Source organism: Melozone crissalis, unplaced genomic scaffold (genome assembly GCF_028551555.1).
Source record: "Melozone crissalis strain CALT ecotype California unplaced genomic scaffold, PUWL_Pcris_2 ptg000005l_1, whole genome shotgun sequence".
In the NCBI taxonomy this organism is placed as follows: Eukaryota; Metazoa; Chordata; class Aves; order Passeriformes; family Passerellidae; genus Melozone; species Melozone crissalis.
Genome location: NW_026535783.1, coordinates 62,956,344 through 62,976,952, shown reverse-complemented (window position 1 = coordinate 62,976,952; position 20,609 = coordinate 62,956,344). Strand labels below are relative to the sequence as shown.

General features: G+C 40.6%; 2 protein-coding genes across 2 annotated transcripts in view; one reads left to right on the top strand and one right to left on the bottom strand.

Moving 5' to 3' along the window:
- MCC (MCC regulator of WNT signaling pathway) overlaps window positions 1–9,399 on the bottom strand; it is a 184,171-nt gene extending 174,772 nt beyond the window's left edge. Inside the window, 2 exon segments of the mRNA XM_054288341.1 lie at window positions 9,024–9,381; window positions 9,384–9,399. Coding sequence (XP_054144316.1) covers window positions 9,024–9,381; window positions 9,384–9,399 — 374 coding nt within the window.
- Window positions 9,400–17,969: 8,570 nt separating this feature from the next.
- YTHDC2 (YTH N6-methyladenosine RNA binding protein C2) overlaps window positions 17,970–20,609 on the top strand; it is a 29,102-nt gene continuing 26,462 nt past the window's right edge. The window contains exons 1-3 of the mRNA XM_054285108.1: window positions 17,970–18,144; window positions 18,768–18,858; window positions 19,248–19,441. Of these exons, the coding sequence (XP_054141083.1) occupies window positions 17,970–18,144; window positions 18,768–18,858; window positions 19,248–19,441 (460 nt within the window). The remainder of the gene's footprint in view (window positions 18,145–18,767; window positions 18,859–19,247; window positions 19,442–20,609) is intronic.

The following is a 20,609-nucleotide window of genomic DNA, read 5'->3' as shown; positions in this document are numbered from 1 at the left end:
ACAAAACGGCAAAGAATGAAGAAACACAAGTTTCCTGCAACAATACATCTGCCTGAAAGTTATTCTTAGGAAAAAAGGCCTGAAGTTCCCATCTCAGCTTAATGAACTGCATCATGACCATCACTGCTATTCATACATGAAACAACTGACAAATTGATGTGTAAACAATTTTTATGTGTATATTTGGAATACTGTCTGCATTCATAAACAAAATGTATTTTGTTTCAGGAGTATTTTCTTTGGGTTTACCTCCTAGTGCCGACTATGTAGTAGTATTAATCAACCCTTTTTAAAATGAAAGTATAAGATACACAGTAACACCCATGTCATTCACTTTGAATGTAAAACTCCATTTCTTTATGGCTGTCCCAATGCTCCCTATTTTCTGTGTATCAAAAGCGTTGTCAGCACTGGGCAATAGTTGTAAATGAGCCATTTCAGTGAAGCTGATGTGTTTGGCAAGGCATGAATAATGTGAGGCAGGATGGGATGGAGAACAGGTACATCAGCTGGACACGCTTGTTAAAATGCTGAGCAGCAATACTGTTGATACTGGGATCTGAAAACTCACACTGAAGCTTCAGTTTTAACATCTCATTGTGATCAGGAAGGGAATTCATGCAGATGGATTTTTTCATGCTACATGAAAACTTAGGAAGACATAAGAGCATTGACTGACATTTGATAATTTTATAGGACTTTTTTTCCATATTTGTGCCCATTTATGAAGGAATTAAAGCGTAAACATAAAGTTGAAAGAAATGGGGGGAAAAAGGTCAGTAGATCAGACAGCAGTCCCAGAAGGGGATATTTACTCTGTAACCACTGAGTTCTGTATAATAGAAGTCTATATGGCACTATATGGGACCTTGCACATTTGCCTGATTATAAGCACAAGAGACAAATTGTGTAACTCAGCAGACAAACTACTAAACAGAGGAAAACAAGCAAGTAAGACCTACCAGTGCAGAAAACATACCTGACTCAAAAAAGTATCATCATTCATGGATAGGTGTCTAAGCTGCTTTTTAAGAATGCCACAACATCCACATGTGCTCTGTCCTAGCACTTCGTTGCTCTCTTCTGCAAGTTTCCTTATTTCAATTTTCCCAGATAGAATTCGGATTGTTCCTTCAAAAAGGAAGTTAACACACTGTTTTCTGCCATTACAGTGGGTAAGAAAAAGTGTCTTTACATATTTAAAGCCTGTAATCAGATGTTCCACCTTCTTTTGAGTAAAGAACCTCATTTTTTTGTATCTCCAATCATCATAAGCTGCTCTTGTCTTTCTCTAAATGATTCACCAACTGAATGGATGACAGCACACAGAACTAGACCCCAGCTTAAAGCATACACTGAAAAGAGACTAGAAGGTGAAAGCAAAGTCCTGTTCTGCAACAGAAAAATTCTGTTAGTTCAAGTTAAACTTGAGAACCATCATAAATCTCATGAAGTTTTACATCTAGCACATGTCCTGTATGTGCACCACCAAATGTGCTAATGTCTGCTTATTCCTACTTTATGTCACTTGATTTGTTTTCAAGCAACAGCTTCATCTGTCAGCAGCAATTGTGATTCTTACCCCACAGCAAGTCTCCAATTTTCCTTAGCTTGATGTCATCTCAAATTTAACAAAGTTTACCCATTATCATGTCATCCTTATCACTAATCTTTAATAATGCTGATTTGATCCAGGCCAACCTTCTGATTTCAATTTGATATAGTATTTTATTTGTCAACCAAAGCACAGGTGTCTAATGAGCTCCAAGTATAGCTCAGAAAAAAAACCAGAAAAAACTGATGCCTCAGTCTAGTTCCTTGGCTTTGCCTACAAGTGTCATAAAACAACATCAAAAGCCTTAAAATAGACAAGACAAAGGGCATCTCTTGTTTCACTCCCACCACAAATGGGGGACACTAGTTCTAGATTAGATTAGTTCAACCTAACTTTTTCTTAACAAATCCATATTCAGCAAGTTGTCTGTTCACTGACCACCATCTCAATACTGACCACCATCTCTTTCTTTAAAGAAAAGCAGCATATTTTATCTTTCCCAATTTCTGTTCTGTCTTTCAGAAGAGCTCAGGGAAAAAGAATGGAAATAATTCTGAGGTTGTCTTTAGGATTATTATATCAAAATCTCCAAGTACGACTAAGTAAAACAAATCCAAGCACTCTTCAACTTCTTTCTTCCCTCTCCGTCCAAGGTATTTGTTACCAGTCCTATCTGCAGGAACAATCTTACTACATGTATTATTTTCAATGTAGAAAGCAAATCAAAACAAAACAAAAATCTCATATGTCTTAGCATCATCAGCAGTTCACTGACTCCCTCTCTTGGGTACTCTTTCTTTGGTTTTTCTGTCACTTTTTCAAAACTGTTTCTATATTGTGGAACAATTTTACACTTGAAATTCCCTGCTAGTTTCAATTTCTGCATATTCCAGAGCCTGTTCACAACTAACTTGTGAACCCAGGGCCATGGAGTTGCTAGAAAGGCCAAGCACCAAAGCATCTCTTATGAGGGCCCAAGCTCCCCATCATCCTTGGGAAAAAAGAAACAGAGTATATTTGTGAAGTTGATCTTTCAGAATTGCCACCAAGAAACCCAAAAAAACACAAAGCAAAAAAAATCCCAGTTTAACAATTACTCTTTTTTTTTGTCAGAAAACGGAAATTACTGACTTTAAAGACTGATTAACTTCTCTTACAGTAACAACCCAATTAACATGGTATTTGTAACAATATCAATTAAAAAATCAATAACAAAATTAATAAATATAACAAAAAACTTCACTGCTTAGAAGCCAGCTGGATGGTAACTTTCAAAGGGATCAAAAAAATTGACATTTGTATTTTCAAGTGAATTACTGTTTGGTGAGTTTTTCCACAGTACAATCTATCTGGAAAACAAGGTCCTAAGAAAGAACATACAGTAATACAAGCTTGAGATAAATACTTTAGTCCCTTTTACCAGGCTGATAGTGCCAATGGGGAAAGATAAAAGCAATATATAAAACACACCAAGTAACTTCACTAACTTTGAAACGTTAACAGCTCCAGCTAAAACACCCTTCAGGTGTTTGATATTTACATAAGAACTGGAGTGCTAACCAATTAAAAAATGTAATATGTTCAGACAATTCAAGTTTGAATACATTTCTTTGACTGTGTACCAGCTGTAAGAAATACAGACTTTGAAATACATAATCCCTTAATGAATGTTGATTCTTGGTGTATTTTCTAGACACAATATTTAACAAAGGGGATACCTTTTTCTTCATCCTAAACTAAGTATGTCTCTATGGCTTCTCATACACATCCACCCTTCAGGCTTTCCCCGTAACTTCTTCCTTTTTTGGCTACGATGCTCCGAGAGGACCCGTGGAAGACAAATGTGGACTAAAAAACCCATAAAATTCTATACAGCTGTGGAATCATTGACTAAGGCAAGTCTCAGGAGAAACAGAAAAAACAGACTACAATCATGTGAGAAACAGCACAGCAGTCACTGTTTTACTCAGGATACAGTAAGTAAAGCTGTATCCATATAAAAGCAATCCTTCAGTTACATGGATCACAAACCCTGTGACAGCCTCCTAATGGAAATGGATGAAGACTAAAACTAAGCCTAAGAACAGAATTTGGGAGCTGAAACTTTTCAAGACAAAATTAAGCAGCAGTGCAAGAACAAAGTATATTTTACCAGGGTTTGGGGGGGATGGCTTGGGAGTTTTGGAGATTTGGGATTTCCCCCCACTGGAATTTCTAAAACGAAGCTGGTTTAAAGAAAACACAGAGCAAATAGTCCAGACCTCAAGTGAGAATAAAGTCCTGTATAGAGGCCTTAACTTTTTTAGCTTCATGGTAAGAACAGTTCAGCTATATGAAGAGCCAGACTGAAGGCAAGGACTAAGCAAAGCTTTGTCCCAGTCTTGCTGACATTTTGGAGACTGCTTCAAAATGATGTCTCCTTGTTAGACAGCTGATTGAGGTCAGACTTAGGACTGTACAGTACTGGGATCAAACTCTTTTTGAAATTTGAAATCCCAGTAGCTGCAAAACTAGCAGAATAAATATTATTTCTCTCACAAGTCTTCAAAGGCAGTTTTTAATTTCCACCTGTTCTGTTAGAGTTGACATTTTAGAAACCTCTTGCTTGTAGGATAAATAGCTTTATCACTGCCTAGCCTGCTGACATTTGAGCACTCACAAAACACCTTGTTCCTGATACTGCTTTCAACCAGCACAGAATACTCCGCAGAGAGTAGATGCAGAATATTAACTCATGCCCAAAGTAAGTTTTCAGAGATCCTGAGTGAACATGTTCGCATGACTTCATAAATGGTCATCTTATGGATTAAATAGTGTTTTACCAACAGTGGTAACTGGACTGGTCACAGACAACCCATCCGGATTTTGCTGCATTTTATCTGTCCTTAAGTGCTTCAATAGTTCCTCTTTAAATGTTAAGCACAGAAGTTGAAGCACATTAGCAAAATCAAACATTTGAAAAAAAGGTAAATGAAGTGGAAACGTCTGCTGTGGAGAGTTACAGATATCATAGAAGAATAAATCTACTCCCTTAAAAAGACAATGAATAGATTAATACTTTGTCTTCTTGAAAATACTGGGTTTTCTCCTCTAACAGCACCACCAGCAGCCACTAGATGCAGAACCAGATGCAGAAACACTGCAGGGGGGTGGGGGAGGGGTGCCAAAATACACTCAGCAAGAAAGCTGTGAATGTCCTACTACTGTGACAACCCATTAAAAAGGGAAGGACCAGCCCGCACTTGCAAAGGTTTTGAGCTCCCAAAGCCATGTACCACTGAAACCACTCAGGTAACAAATCAAATCCAACCAGTTCCTTTTAACTGTTTCGTGCAAGGCTAGAGAAGGCACATTCTGCATGGCCTTTTAACAGGCTGTATAAGCTCATTACAAAGTTAGTCGGTTTATTGGGTTTTTAACATCTTACTATGTATAGTGGTACTCTACTTTCCAAGACTTTCTGTAAGATATTGACCAGTGTAAAAAAAATTGCGTACACAGACAACACAGTTCTCAAACAAACTCCACAAACAAAACTTAATTCCATTATTGCTAATATAATGACCAAGTTCTAATGAACTAAACACTAGCTTTACCTTTTTTCTTCACAATCCTAAAATTATTTATCCATGCTTAAAAGTTAAAATCAGAAAGCTAGCATATTTGTACCTTAGTAATAAAATTAATTTTTTCATCACCCATTATTTCCACAGCTCATACTTTCATTTTTTTAAAAGCAAAAGTATTTCCTGCAGATTCAAAGTTACCTTTACATTTTGCAGTGTTACAACAGAGTAATCCCATTTAGTGACTTCTGCAGGGAAGATGAAATTCATTGTGTGCTAAATAGAATTTCAATACAATTCACATATAATAAAGCTAGAAGGCAATTAAGTTTCTGAAGAAGACATTAATCTAGGCTGTCACCCATAAAAAACCCAGCATTCAAGGCTAAATATGCAAACAGCATCAAAAAGAAAAAAGAAAAGAAAGCACACGTGTCCTGGACAATGCACCAACCCTCTGAAACTGAAAATGTTTGTAACTGTAACATCAGATTCTGAAACTTTTCAAAGCAAACAGAATAAAACAAAGGAAAGCAATTACTGTTTTTTCAGTTAACAGTTTTTTGTTAATAACAACACAATTCAGCTACAGCTGCAAAACTAAAGTTACGCTGTAAACAGTGTTTAAGGCTGCCTGCCTTCTGCTCCCAGCAATGCTCATCCAGCTGATCTCAAGCATTCAGAATCCAGCCTTAATTGTGGACTGCTTTGCAACTGAGTTGCAAAGCGGGAGGGTGGTACTTTTTGGTTGGTTGGTTGGTTGGTTAGCTCGTTTTTGTGAAATTGCCTCGTGTTGCAGAAGTATGAGAAGAATGCCAAACATTTGCAAGATGTAAAATAATTAAGTAACAAACATTAACCGCAAAACAATCAAAAGCCATTTCAGTACGAGCCAACAAGTTAAAATTCTGTTGTTTCCTTAGTACTTTTCTCTAGCTGGATGCTGCAAAATTTCAATATGCACATGTCAATGTAATGCTCAGAGACACTGGTTTAGCATTTCATATCCCATAGCTCAGTGTCTACTGGATTATAACCACCAATGGCACATCCTTAATTATGCTTTATTGCTTTGATATCATCCTATTTAGAGCCTGGAATTTAATCAGTATCTCAGGTGAGAGCCTGAAAATTAATCAGTATCCCAGGACATGCTCCTCCTCTCCATCTGTGCTTGTACTTCCCTGCTACTATTTAAAGAGATTTATTAGAGTGTGATGCACGACAAAGCATTTCCACAGCTGAGACACCATGTTATTTCATTAGGAATGCAAACATCTCTTTCCCCCCCCATGCAATATGAACTAAATAAACACACACACACAAAATGCCTGCCTTTGCTGCAAGTATAAAGATCTTTTTTTCCTTAACAGCTCTGTAGCTGGGAAAAAAGAAACCTTATAAACAAACTGCTGCATGTGCTAGGCAAAGAAATGACTGACCAAGCTTCTGGCCTGCAAATAGAAGGGATACGAATTTTTAAATATAAAATTTATACTCAGTAGCACTTGCAAAACAGCAAATTTCAGCACCATTACATTCAAAATAAGCCAGTGTTTAAAAAGAAGCTTATCCTAGTGATAGATTATAGATCATTGTCAAGTCTAGTTCTAATACACAAAGAGGGAGATGATTTTAAAGTGCTAGCTTCTGTGTTTTCAGCTCTTTATAAAGATGCCTGGGCATTTATTGCCATGTTTAGCCTGTTGTGAAAGATATCATGACATGCAGAAGTCAGCCTCCAATCGCCACTGGGGCTGCAAGAAATGCAAAAAAATTGTTGGCCACAAGAATGAGCAAAGAGAAGTCCAAAGAAGCAGGGCAAGAAGAGCAGGAAAGCCAAACAACTGGCTCATATGAAACAAACAAAGAAAAAAAAAACCCTGGAAAGAAACAAACACAGAAGCCTGCCAAAAGGCATGCAGAATATGGCAAGATGAAATTTATTGTAAAAGCAGCCGTAAGTTTTTTGCTTTTAATTTATTACATTTAAAAGGATGCAATAACCTAAACACTGGAGCTCTATACAACAACAAACCCCCATCTGCTATACTTTCAACAGGGACACTGTGAGTCCATGAACCTGACAGAGTTGTCTATAATACTATGGTGGTACATACTATAAAGACATCAAAATGCAACTGGACAAGTCTCCTCCTGCATAAGTCACTGCTATAAAACAGAGCATAAGCAAAATTGAGTAACTACAGAATGCAAGAAAGGCATTCCATTTACACAACTCATCACCCAGGCTACCTAATGAAGTAAAGTCATGTCAAAGATAATTTCTTAAACATTCCTTCACTGCTTTGTCACACACACAGAGATATAAAGGAAGACAGTAATTTATAACACCATGTTCTCTGATAAAGGCCACACCAGCTCTGCCTTGAATGCACAACTCCCTTCTGAAGCAAGGTATTAGCAACCTTCAACAATGAACCCACCATCTCCTCAAGGATTTTCAACCACCACCCAGCCCTGGGCTTTGCAGCCATTTCATCATGAAATCCAATGTCTCTACTCAAACACATCCTGGAGTTTTCAACACTGTAGTTCAAGCAACACTCTGAAGAACACAATACAAATCTGGGTCAAAACTTAGCAAATGTGGATTAGTCGATCAGAAATTAGTACTTTGTGTCATTGTAACATCTCTACGTGGTCTGCATGAAACACTAAAACATTTAACATTCCCCCAATAAGGTCTTTAAATTATAAATACACTGAGTTCACATTGCAGAAAAACACATGACAGAACAGAAAAGCAAGTGTGCTCTGAAGTGACAGTGCACAATTTTCGTGAACATTTCAAGTTTTCAGATATCAGAATAAATTCCATGAAGACCATAAACAAATGGAAAGAGAAGCAGCCTTAGCACACTGGTTGGAAAGTACACATTTTCAAAGTTTATATTTCAAAACCACAACTGTCAAAATAATCATTTGAGTGAGGGGGAGAAAAGAGTGTTCAGGGAGTTAAGATAAGAAATATCACGACCCTTGAACTTTATCTTTAAAGTGACTGCCAGTTGTTACAGATTTTCAACAACTTTCTGGCTCCAAAGAGATGGCAGTGGGGATTCAAGTTTACTTAGCCTTTCTTTGGGGTCATATTCTTAGGTTACAGGTTAAATGGCAGACTTAAGAAATTCCCTCACCGTCCCAGTTCTCTAGAGGCATGTATTAATTGCAGGCAATAGCGTAAGTTTCATTTTGAAAATGCAAGTTTCCACGACCTCTGGCAAATCCCGCCTTCTGAAGTTCAGTATTTTTTAAATTATGGCGTGAGAACTCAGAAATACCATTGCCACAAAACCAACTCCTGACCAAAACACACTGCCGGTGCTTCCAGACATAAACATTCCACTATGGCTTATTTCCAAGTATCTACTGCAAATGTACAAGCTCACCCTTCCCCACCACAACTCATCAGCCTGCGTGACACTCCTCAAAGTCTCTGAGGAACAGCGGGGAAACTTAAAACCAAAAAGTGTAACAAGAATATTGATTAAACCGTACTGACAAAACAAAATCACAGGATCCGGGAGAACAATATGAGTTTTCTCCTAGATTACCCACCACGAGCTTTTTGTGTGTTTACTTGCAAAAACCACCTGCCCAGGGCACGAGGTGATAAAATCCAGGATCAGAGGCACCACCTTTCAGCCTAGGCGGACGTGGAAGTGCTGCGGGCAGTGCTCGCCCGCTTTTCCGGGAAGCTCTCGGTGCCGAGGCCCCGCTGGAGGCCCTGGCTCCGGTGCCGGCGGCAGCGGGGCGGGAGCCGCGGAGCTCCCACCGCTGCTCCAACTCGCCCACAAGTTGAGCGCCGGGGAGCGCGGGGCGAGGGGAAGGACGGGACGGCTCCGTATCAGCAAAGAGCCGCCTCCCGCTGTCGCTACCTGCTGATGAAGCCATCCCCATCGCCGTCGCAGGTCTGGAAGAGGCGCCTCATCCTCTCCTCCTCGCCCGTGCTGGAGGTATCGGTGCTGCTGCTGCCGGTGCTGTTCACCTCCGCCACAGCGGCTGCCGCCATCATGCGCCCCGCTCCGGAGGAGGAGGAGGAGGAGGTGGGTAAGGAGGAGGAGGAGGAGGAGGCGAGGCTGCCTCGGGTGCCCGGGATTCCCAGTCCCGCTGCGCCTGCAAAGTGCGAGCGGCAGCACAAAGGCGGGGCGGGGGCCCTGCCGGCCCCGCACCCTCCGCGGGGCCGGGACCCCGCGGGGGCTCGGAGCGGGGACAGGGCGGCTGAGGCTCAGAGCTCCCGCCGGCGCACGGCATCGTCCGGCGCCGGGATCACGGTGGGACCACCGGGAGCGAGCGACCGGCGTCGCCAGCCCGTGGCCGGCTGCCCTCTCTGCCGGGGGCCGCCGAGTGCGGCGCGACCCGAACCCGACGCGGGGGTCGCTTGTTCTCCTTGGGCTGGGCAGGGCTCCCTGCTCCGGGGGTGCTGCTTTGGCTGCGTCTTTGGCCGGACTGTGGAAGCCAAAACTCAGCGTTTTCTGTAGCCCTGCGTTTGCACTCCAGGCTTGATGGGGTACTGGTCAGGTAGAAGCATTCTGAGGTGCAGAGCAACAGCCCCTCTGGACTCATCCAGTTCCCTTCCACTGGAGTCAACAATTCGTTTTCCTGTTCTGAATATTTTGTGGCCTATACCCTTCCCTGTCTGTTGGTCTCCTTTTCATTTAAAGAAAAGTAGTTTTTTTTGCAGTCATCATGTGGCCAGATGAAAAAAACAAAATCGTGCCTTTAGTATCTTTGCCACTCTTCTCAATATCTAATTAAGTTTTATTCAGCACTTTTAATTCTCATTCCTGTGAAAATAAGTGATACAGCACCAGCATCAATCTGCTGCTTTATCTCTAACTGGAAATGGCTATTCTGAAACAGTCTAGAACAGCATTTCAGTTTACATATCGCATTATGTTTCTTACTCCATTACATCACATGATTAATTTGGGTGAACTAATATTTTCCTAACCTATTTCTGTGTTTGAAAAAAAAAGGCCTTGTTATTAAGGACATATTTTGCCCTCATAGCATCAGGTATTATTCTTTTCCTATTAATTAAGTCTTTGAAGATATCCCCTTCATGCCACAAAACCTCTTGATCTTCCTTGTTGCTGACAGGGATGAATAATAATGAATATATATTCAGCAAAGTTATCACACTGGTTGTAAAGTGCCTTTAAAATACATTAACTGATGGCAACAGTTCTAATTGTTAATATTTATTGCATCTTGATTACGCAAGTCATTACAAGGTAAAGAGTTCCTCTGGCATTTTATTAACTAAAACTACTTGCAAGTGTAAGCATGCATACACTCACTCTCATATTGTCTTGGTCTCTGCAGATTTCCAAATTGCGTTGCTCACATTAGTTCTTGCTGGATGACCAGAGCACTGTAGTATGGAGCTGTCCTAGGGTGACATTATGATGCTTGTATCCCCAGCTGTCTGTTCTGTTTATGCTGGATATTACATTCTGTGCCTTCAAGACTGACTCTGAGAGCAAAGTGGGAGAAGAAACACAGAGTTTTGTTATCCGCCTTACTCACTCCTCCACAGTCTGCTGGAACACAGAACTCCACTGTTGTTGTCTGGGCATGGATGGGGCAGAACACCGTACTCCTTTTGCTAGTTAGTTAGTTAGTTAGTTTAGCTGGCTGAGGCAGTCCGAGTTTTCCCTGGACTGCTTTTCTTTCCCTTTTCTTGGAACCGTTCGACCCTGCTCCAGACCGGGACCTTGGGAAACACCGAGGAAACATTGTACAATGCAGCCTGCCGGGGCTACTCTGCAGCTTTTCCCAGCGCCGGAGGGACCGCTAACAGAGCGACCACCACCGGGGAGACTTTCTGAACTTGTCATCTCTTCAGAGCAGCGAATCAGTTTTGTCATCCGGTATTGTTCATTTTGTGTGCTGGGGAGGGCTTTGCCTGTTAAATAAACAGGTTCTTTCCACTTCTCTCCAGGGAATCCTTCCCGAACCAGCTGGGGGGAGGGGCCGTGTGGGTTTGATTTCTGGAGGGGCCCCTTTTGGAGGTTTCCTCCCAAATTTGCCCTAAACTGGGACACACTTCCATACTCTTTCAAGGCACTTAAACTAGTGTACATTGCAGCTATTCTTTCAGATGTTCCATCTCCTGACCTACCATGTTCTGACTCTTAGTGTTAGCATATGCTTTTTCAGTCCTAGGCAGGATGTCCATGTGTGGTACCAGCTGATTACCGCAGCTGTTTGTTTACACTGAGGACTGGGATGTGAAGTCACAAAACCATTTTCTTCAGCTAGATCCCACAGACAAGCTGTTCAATACCACACACAAGAATCCTTGCACACATTCTGCAAGTATAGCACACACTGCTTCTTACTAAAAAGAAAATTCTTAACCACAGGGAGTTGGACTCAATGTATTTGTATGCATCCCTTTCTTCTTGCGATATTCTTTAATTATGTGATTCTTTGCAGAGTCCTATAACTGTTTCCTGACGAGGCCACCAGTATCAATGGAGCAAGATTGGATCCAAAATACAGCAATGAGAATCTCCAAGAACAATCTCTCTCCATCCTGGTGCTATCTGCCTAGCCTCCCAGTTTGCCAATTTTCACCATTTTTAAACCAATCTCCCACTTTTTGTCTAATCTAGATAACAGTTTATCTTGCTTCACACAATAGCTTTCTTTGTGGATCAGAAATTCACCCATTTTTTTTCTTCTCCCTGCTCATTGTGAACAATTTTTTGAGTTGGTTGAATTAAATTTTTCCTCCCATCTTCTTCTTATGGGTATCAGCTGTAGTTAACTTTTTTTGCATTTGAACCAGTCCCAATAAAACTTGGTGCAGTGGTTTCTGACTTTTCCTGATAACAAATCACCCATATCAGTTCCTCCTTCCTGATAGGAACAGCTGATATCCTAGCTGTGGTATGGCATGCAAGACTGTAAAACCAGCTGTGCTTTCTGGTTTATATTGTGATGCCCATCTAATTTTTTAAAAAGATGCATTGCATCAGTTGGGAAGCAATATCCTAAGCTGCAGTTAGTCACATTCCTGTGCCTGCTGTGAATTATGCGGCAGTTCACTCCTACAGCCAATTTCAGACGGCAAACCCCCCACACTTAAAACACAAACTATGCTGTGCAGCAGAAAGTACAATTCTGCCTGAAGTGTTCCTCGTGTGAGGGGTATGTGGTGCCTAGAATTTGTGAAGAGACAACAAGGAAGGAGGGCAAGGAGTGAGAGTTCTTTACTGCTGTGAGTAGCAAAATAGGCTTGATATTTCTCAAAAGAAATATTTTAAAAGTTTGTATGTTTTCTGTTTAAGACTGTGGGTTTTAACTCTCAATCAGTTGGATATTTGTTTGCCTTCTTATGTAAGTTAAATAAATCTTTAGTTTTTCAATATAATTTATATTGTACAATATAAATTTTCCATATTGCCCTGATTTCTAAATTCAAATAAGCATATATCAGACAGTCAATGCAAACATTAATGACAATGATGTAGCACTACTAGCTGCACTTAATCTCCAACATTTATATAACCAAAATCTGACATCTCTGAAAGACGGGCAGGAGACATCTAATTTCCAGACATGCTGGACTTTTCTGAGCTTTCACCAAATCAACAGAACACTTAGGTTCATATGATCCCTGAAAGTCAAGTCTACCTCAAATTAGATGTTGAACAATTGAAAAAGAACATCACTGTAAACCTCTCCAAATTTAACTATAAATGGTTTTGCAGTAGAAAACAACTTATGTCACTGCATAAAAAGCTGCCAAATGACCAAAATCAACTGACCAAAAAAAGAGAAATACTTCCTTCTAGATAATATTCAGCCACAGCATTTTTCAATTAACCTCTTTCAAAACTCACCAACAAAACAAACAGTAACCTAATTTGCAAGCAGAAGTTTTAATTTAGTAATATTCCTTAGAGCAAGGCAGGCCGAGTGTGCAATGCTGAGAACTTTCTCAGCATCCAGAATCCAACTGCCCAGAATACCACCCCTTTCAATTTCCTAAATACTACATCCAGCCCTTTCCACACACTTGCTAAAAAGCTCCATGAGGTTCTTGGTTAATAGACATGTCAGTGTTATCTAAGTGACACTGTCACCCAAAACAGATGGGTTCCCTTGGGGATATTGGCAGAGTCAGGATGGCACTAAACCATAGGTACAATTAAAACTTTGTTTTCTTAACAGGATGTTGTGATTGATATAGAAGAGAATTTATTATTAGAATGCCATGGGATTTCTAAAAGCATAGTAAACATAGTACAATTTGTAACTAGCATGGTGGGGAATTTAATATATAATTTAACTTATAATTTCTAATCACCTGGATCCTCTGCAGCTCAGGTCAGATTCCAACCCCTAGCTTGTTGTATCAATATTACAATCAAAATCTCAAGGGGCTGGGGAGCCAGAGGTTGCAGGGGCTGCCTGGGAAGGCATAGCAGGGCCTGGTAGTCATGACCACCCAGCCACTGCAACCAGGTCAGACCAGGGTATCAGACACCTCCCTAGGGACAACAAAGGCCAGGCTGGGACATGGGACCAGAGTGGAGCTGGCTTGGGCACCAGGCACTCACATAACATGACTTTGCACATGTATACCAAGCTATTAAACGTGGGTGTGCCTAGATCTAAATCTGTGCCTAACCTATATAAACCATGCCCGGGTAATATAAGGGCTAAGGAGAAGTTATTTCCTATCTAAACATACTTTTTTTTTTTTATTTTATTAGTGAAGTGAGATTAAAAACATACTTTATTTTCTATGATGTAACTTACAAAATGCATATTTTTGATGTTGCTGTAAGATAGATGGGAGAGATAGCTATTCTAATTGCTGCCACTGCTTAGATATTCAGACTGAAGATTTTGATGTATACTTCAATCAAAAGCAATGCCTGCTGGTGTCAAAGGAGAGATAATTCTGTTTCAGTCAGCTTCAGATGAAGACCATCTTTGTTTACTGATCTTCACCATAAAAAAATTCAAGTAACAGACATATGAGTTCAAATTAATGTCAGCAAACTGCATCTGCTGCTAACAGAGCAATGGTTTAGCTAGAAAATTGCTAAGTTAAATTCTCATCAAAATCTTGTCTGAAGTCACTGTATTACCTTCTTTACATTACTTTGTTTAGATCCACTTCTCATCACAGACCTATGATTTCAAGCTCCATCTAGAAATATAACTGTTCTGCAGCCTTTTCTGTGGAAGTCTTAGCAAGTTGAGCTGTTTGAAAACTCTTAAAACAGTATATTTAAAAAAAAATTTTTTTTTTTTTGGTGAGGCTGATTTTCTTCTCCTCCTCCCAAGAGAGATCTGCAAAACTAAGGTATTTTATCTAGGATTAAAAATACTTTAGAAAGAATATTAATTTTTAGATAGAATATTAATGCCTCTTTTGAAAAGCTTCCTCCTCATTTTCCACCTTTATAAATGCTCAACCACCTTGTAAAACTGTTCTGAAAAGTGTACTTTTTTGTGATGATGATGAAGAATAGAAATGAGAACAGCTTGCCCCTTTTTCCAAAAATATCCTAAACTGTTCTCCTACTCAAACAGGTTCCTACTCCTAGATCTTACATAAGGATCCACATTTCGAATATAGAAATTTAGAAGTTAATTTCCTCATTTCTTGTATATACATGTAAACAAAGATATTGAATATTCCCACTATTTTTTGTCAAAGTATGTTATTTGAAGCTATATCTATGTTGACAAAATACTACTTTGGTCAAAAAAAGTGGGAGCACATGTAAAGATAAATGGTCTTTTTGTAAACTGACTATGAGGTAATCTCAAAACTTTTTTCTGCAGGGTACTGATGTCTGATAGTTAAACATGTTCTGTGCTCCAGAAAATTTCTGCAACATAGGTATTATTTTGGTCAAAATATTTCATTGAAACAGTATTTTAACAGGAAATTACATTCTGGATAAATTAATCTCCATAGGGAGCACATCAGTTCCACTCAGTTCCAGTTTCAGCAAAGACACAAGCACATGCATCATAGGTATGAAATCCTTCTGCCTTCAGTCTACTCCTAAGCTCACAAGACATGGGATCCCTGTAGTTTTCACGCTGTCTTTATAACAAGTTGTAGACACAGAAAGATCTGTTAGCACAGGATCATTCCACTCTCCCTCCAGTCCTCTGTCATTTGTTCTCCCTGGAAACTAGAGTTTCTCAATTCAGGAGTGGGGAGTAGTGGAGAAAACTGTGGGAAGAGCTGGGGCATATCTGACCCTGTTGGGAATCATGCTCTTCCCCAGCCTTCATTCTCGATTCATTGCTGAACTCTATAGATGCCTTGAGCACCACTGAGGTGTTGCAGTGTTCCCCTGGAAGTTCAACAGCAATGAGGGAAATGGATTTGTAGAGACAAAGCCCAAGCTCTGGACTGTGGCAAGTGAGGACCTGAGAGAGGTTGTTTTACCAGGACAGAACTGATCAAAAGGTTTTTTCCTTGATGTCTCAAAAATAAATAAAACCAGAAGGGAGTAAGGGAAGTGGAAAAGATAGATAAATAAAAAATGATGTGTCAGTAGATGATAGGAGAGGTTACAGAAATGGGGCAGAGGCAATAACCCGGATCAGCAGCCAAAGGTCTGGGAACGATCAGTGTATCAATGCATACAGTAGAGGGCAGTAAAGCAAGAAATGCCCATTTTCACTGCAGTTCATTTATTAAACAAATATCTCTCAGTATCATTTGACATCCGTCTTACTTCCCTAAACTTACTTCCCTAACTTACTTCATGAGATCATTAATGCTCACAGCAGCCAACAGCTATCTGGTTACAAATTTACTATGATGCGTAAAAAACCCCCTACATACTGGAATTCCCTTTTTTTCCCCTTTTTTTTTGTAATCAAGGAACTGAAAAGAGAAATAAATCTTGTGTTCTTTCATTAACTTGATCTTGAAGAATTGGCTCACCAGTGAACCTGGCACAATATTTCAACAGCTAATAAGTCTTATAATACTTAACATCATTAAAAAATCCCAAACAAACAAAAACGTACTTAGAAAGACTAACTATTTTGCAGTCAAATCTGACACAATCTAACACAGTACATAACAGATAATACTGTTTAACCAACTTCCTTTGCAGTTCTTTTTCTCTTAGAACTGGCATCTTTTGTGGAACATAAGAGTGTTTACAAGAGAGAAAATGTTCTGCAAACTGAAAAGAAGTCAGTAAAACTGCCTCTAGGGAGGGTAAAATAAGAACACCTAATTGTATTTAAACATGCAGATGTATTTTTGCATGAAACTGTGCTGCCTCTTAATTCTTCGTATAAAAAATACATGGGCATTTGGACATACGTTAATAGAAGGAAATAATTCTTATTCCAGGCGTTGTTTTGAGTAAACATTAGCCAGAAGGTATTTCTGAGGCTATTCATGAAAACAGAATTTTTAAATGCACACAGGTTGTTATTTCTAATATGAAAGTCCACAGCTAGTAATTTTTATTAAGAGTATGTACAAAGAAGTATGCCTCCATGTCTAAGAGCTTTGGTAAGCACAATTCTTTGCTCATTCATATGCTGAGTCCAGACTGCAACTCAGTATTTAGCAGGGCTGCAGCAGGCAGTGCATGCCTGACTACACTCTCCTATTTTTTCACCCGTCTAATAGCATTGAACAGTCAAAAAAGCAGTGAAAGAAGAAAGGCATGTCTTAAGGAATTTGTTATGGAGGATGCACTCAGGCTTCACGCCACTCTTAGGCATATAAATGAGACCTAACCCAACAGTTAGTTATCTCTGTGTGCTGCTGTATTTACAGGATTGCAAACAGAGAGCAGAATTGAGTCTGAGGAATCATTTTTCGGAATCACGGGGATTTTTGTCTGTTGGAAGGCAAGATGATGCTGTTAAGAGGCAGAAACTATTAAGAGATCTGTGTTCATAATTAAAGATTTCTGATGTGACTCTTTCAAATTATTTATTCATTTTTTACTGTTGATACCAACGATGATAAGATGAATGCTCATTTTATTCAGCTGAAGTGTTTAATTTTCCATAATAACTTGATGTGCTCTAAGGTGGCAGTACTGAATGACACAGGAACAACAATAAGGAACTAGCATTATGGACTTTGGTTGAAGATACACAGGCAGATACCTGAAAGGAAAAAAATTGAAAACCTTAGAACAGATCAATTGTTCTGCTCCACTGTGACCTCTCAGTGCAGAATTATGCTGAAATGAGCCTTGTAAACGCTTTGGTAGAAGTGGTTTAAGAGCTATTTTTCAGCCAGCTACATCAGACAGTGAGTGCTTATTTTCCATTTATTTAATTCCCCACTTCAGTTCACAACTGAGGAGTAGTTTGTTCTTCTTCTAAGTACTCTCCTTCTGACCTAATGATATTTCCAAAGCAGCAGCTTTCAACACCGAGTCCTGTGTCATGCCCAAGAGGTTTGGGTTTAGTTTCTACCTCGTGTCCATAGCGTGCAGTCAAAGGACAGCAGGAAAAGGTGATCCAAAATCAAGGGCAAGTAACACTTTACAGAGTGAGGAGGCTGAGGGCCGAGATGACCCTCGCCACGCCTACGTTTAATACCATGCAATTAAAGCACGTATTTTATGACTAGACAGGGTACCAGTGCCCCTTTTTGGTCACAGCCGTACACGTACCTCGGTGCTTAGGCACGCTTCCCCCCAAACGGCGGGAAAAGAACCAAACTCCTTCCGTTCGGGCCGATTCCGGCCGCGGGAGCCACGCCCCACCGCCAGCGTCGCCCCCCGGGCCGAGGAGCTGCGGCCCCTGATCTGTGTCGGTGTCGGGGTCGTGTGGGGCCGTGACACGGGGCCATGTCGCGACACAGGCGGGTCCCGCGGCGGCAGCCCGGCGGGGCCACGGGGGGCTCGGTTGCCGCCGCCGCGGTGCGCGCACGGGCCGAGGCCCTCAGGGAGGTCGGCGTTGACGAGGAGGTGGAAATGGCGGTGCAGCTCGCCCTGGAGCGGTTCCGGAGCGGGGACGAAGCGGGTGCGCGGCACAGCCGGGCCCGGGGGCAGCCTGCGGGTGTAGTGAGGGCGGGGATGCTGCCCCTCTGCCCGGCCCTAGTGAGGCGCAGCTGGGCTGCTGTGTCCAGCTCTAAGCGTCTCAGCACAGAGACAGGGAGCTACTGGAGGGGGTCCAGCAGAGACCACTGAGATGAGATGAGGGGGCTGGATCATCTGTTATCAGGAGAGGTGTGGGAGATGGTCCTGTTTAGCCTCGAGGAGACTGAGAGGGTATTTCATTAATGCATATAAATGTCTTCAAGATGAGTCCCAGGAAGGCGGTGCAGATTTTTGACAAGGAGCAAGGGCCGTAAAACAAGAAGTTCCCCCTCAACATGAGGGAGCACTTCTTTCCATTGAGGGTGACAGAGCACTGGGAATGCTGCCTGGGGAAAGTGTTGAGTTTCCCCCTCTGGAGACATCCCAAACCCCGGATGTGTTCCTCTGTCATCTGCTCCAGGTGACTCTGCCTTGGCAGGGGGGTTGCACTGCGTGGTCTCCCTTCCAATCCTAACAATTCTGTGGGTCTGTAACATGGAGATAATACATCAAGATTACTGTCTATTGCATTATTACTGTTTTTTTCATTATTATTTATCATTCTAGAGATGGAATTTCCTTCTAGTTTCACTAGTAGTGAAAGAGCGTTTGTTCATCAGCTCTGTCAGTCTCTTGGACTGGTATCTAAAAGCAAAGGGTGAGTTGGGGTACAGTTTTTGGTTTTTAGCTGCAGACCAATGGAATTTCATGACTAATGATAACCTGATTGATGTTTTCAATGTACCCTACAGTGTTGCAAGGAATAGTATTAGAGAAAAAAGTGTAAAAGTAGACACAGAAATAAGTATCTTTGTTCATTGCCGTATGCGTGCTTGGAAAAACTTGTGACATGCATTTTGGTACAGCTTGCTTTTCCACTTCCACTTAATCCATTTAGTGGATTTAATGAGTCCATTAAAAAAGTTTCACTGTGAAGTCTGGTTTTTTTCAAAGATTTTGCATAGATTCTCATACCTTGACAGATAAAAGTTAACCCAGAGTAGGTTCCTTATCCCTAAGATAGATTTTCTTCCCCCCCCCCCACAGAAAAGGAGCCAATCGATACCTGACTGTGAGGAAGAAGGATGTATCAGATGCACATGCAGTCATGACTTGTGACTTGGCTCTCCGTACGAAGCACACCGTTCGGAGTCTCATTCAGAGCTTTCCTGTCACAAACAAGGAGCGCACAGAACTCCTGCCAAGGACAGAGAGAGGACATGCCTGTGCTGTTGAATCTGGTATGTTCTGTGTGTCTTCTGATTTGGACTTGCCCATCAATGCCACTTGAAAAAACCACCTGCAACCCAGTGACAAAACAAACCTTTCTGTTCTGTTCCCTCTCGTGTCCTCTCAGACACCATTAAACAAGCACATGTTTGTTTCCTTTTAAGGTCTTTTATAACTGGTATTGTGAGGAACTTGGGAAGTCATATCATGCACATTGTGATGTCTACCTTGTGCTGTGTTAATTTAGAAACTTTGAGCCAGTTCCAGCCAAATCTTTTTGGAAGTACATTTGTGAAATGTGGTTTCATAGAAGTACTCTGAGGTGGGATTGAAGAGTCAGTGTTACGACAATGCCATAAGAACACCCTTATGAGAAAATTACATTGTCTTTTCTGGTTATAGAAATGAATGTCCTTGATAAATCAAGAAGTTTAGTTTTTATTTTTTCATCTCCACAAAATCGATTTGGTCCTTTAGAGACTATTTTCTAGACTTCTTGATTTCTTGAATACAGAAGGGTTTGCTGAAAGACAAACTTCTGATAAAATTGGTTTGTTTTTTTAATTAAAAAAAGGAGTATTCCCTTTTTAAAAAAAAGAGTACCTTTTTTTTTAAAGCAAGGCTTTCATCTAGATTCTTGCTTTAGAGTTACACTGTGTTTCTGTGTGCATAGATGGTTGTAGTGAACTGAAAATACTTGTACCAATATGCCTTGTTTAATTGCGTGTTCCTGATACATGGTGTCTTTTAGTGCTTCCTTTGCTGTTTTTTTTCAATTTTTTCAGTTGGTTAATAGGATTGTTCAATGAACAGAAAGAAGCTATAATAGAAGTATTGAAATGCAATGTCTTAGCAATGTAAGAATAAGTTAATGAACAGTCTAATAATTGTATTTTCTGCTTCTCAAGAATTTATTTTTAGTTCTCGTGATCTCTAAGTCTGTGTTTGTCTTGGTACAGCAGAGCTTGAAATTTAGTATATGAATGTATTAATCACAGTTATCATGTGTATAATTAGTCTACAGAAAGCTTTTCATTCTTCTGGAAAATAATTATCAAGGAACTACAGAGTAGCACTTGCAATGATGGATTTGAAGTATCTCCCTCAGAAGCACGTTTTTGGGCTACTTACGCACTGCTTTCTAGCACATCACACTGCTGTGTGGGGTCCAGGACTCTT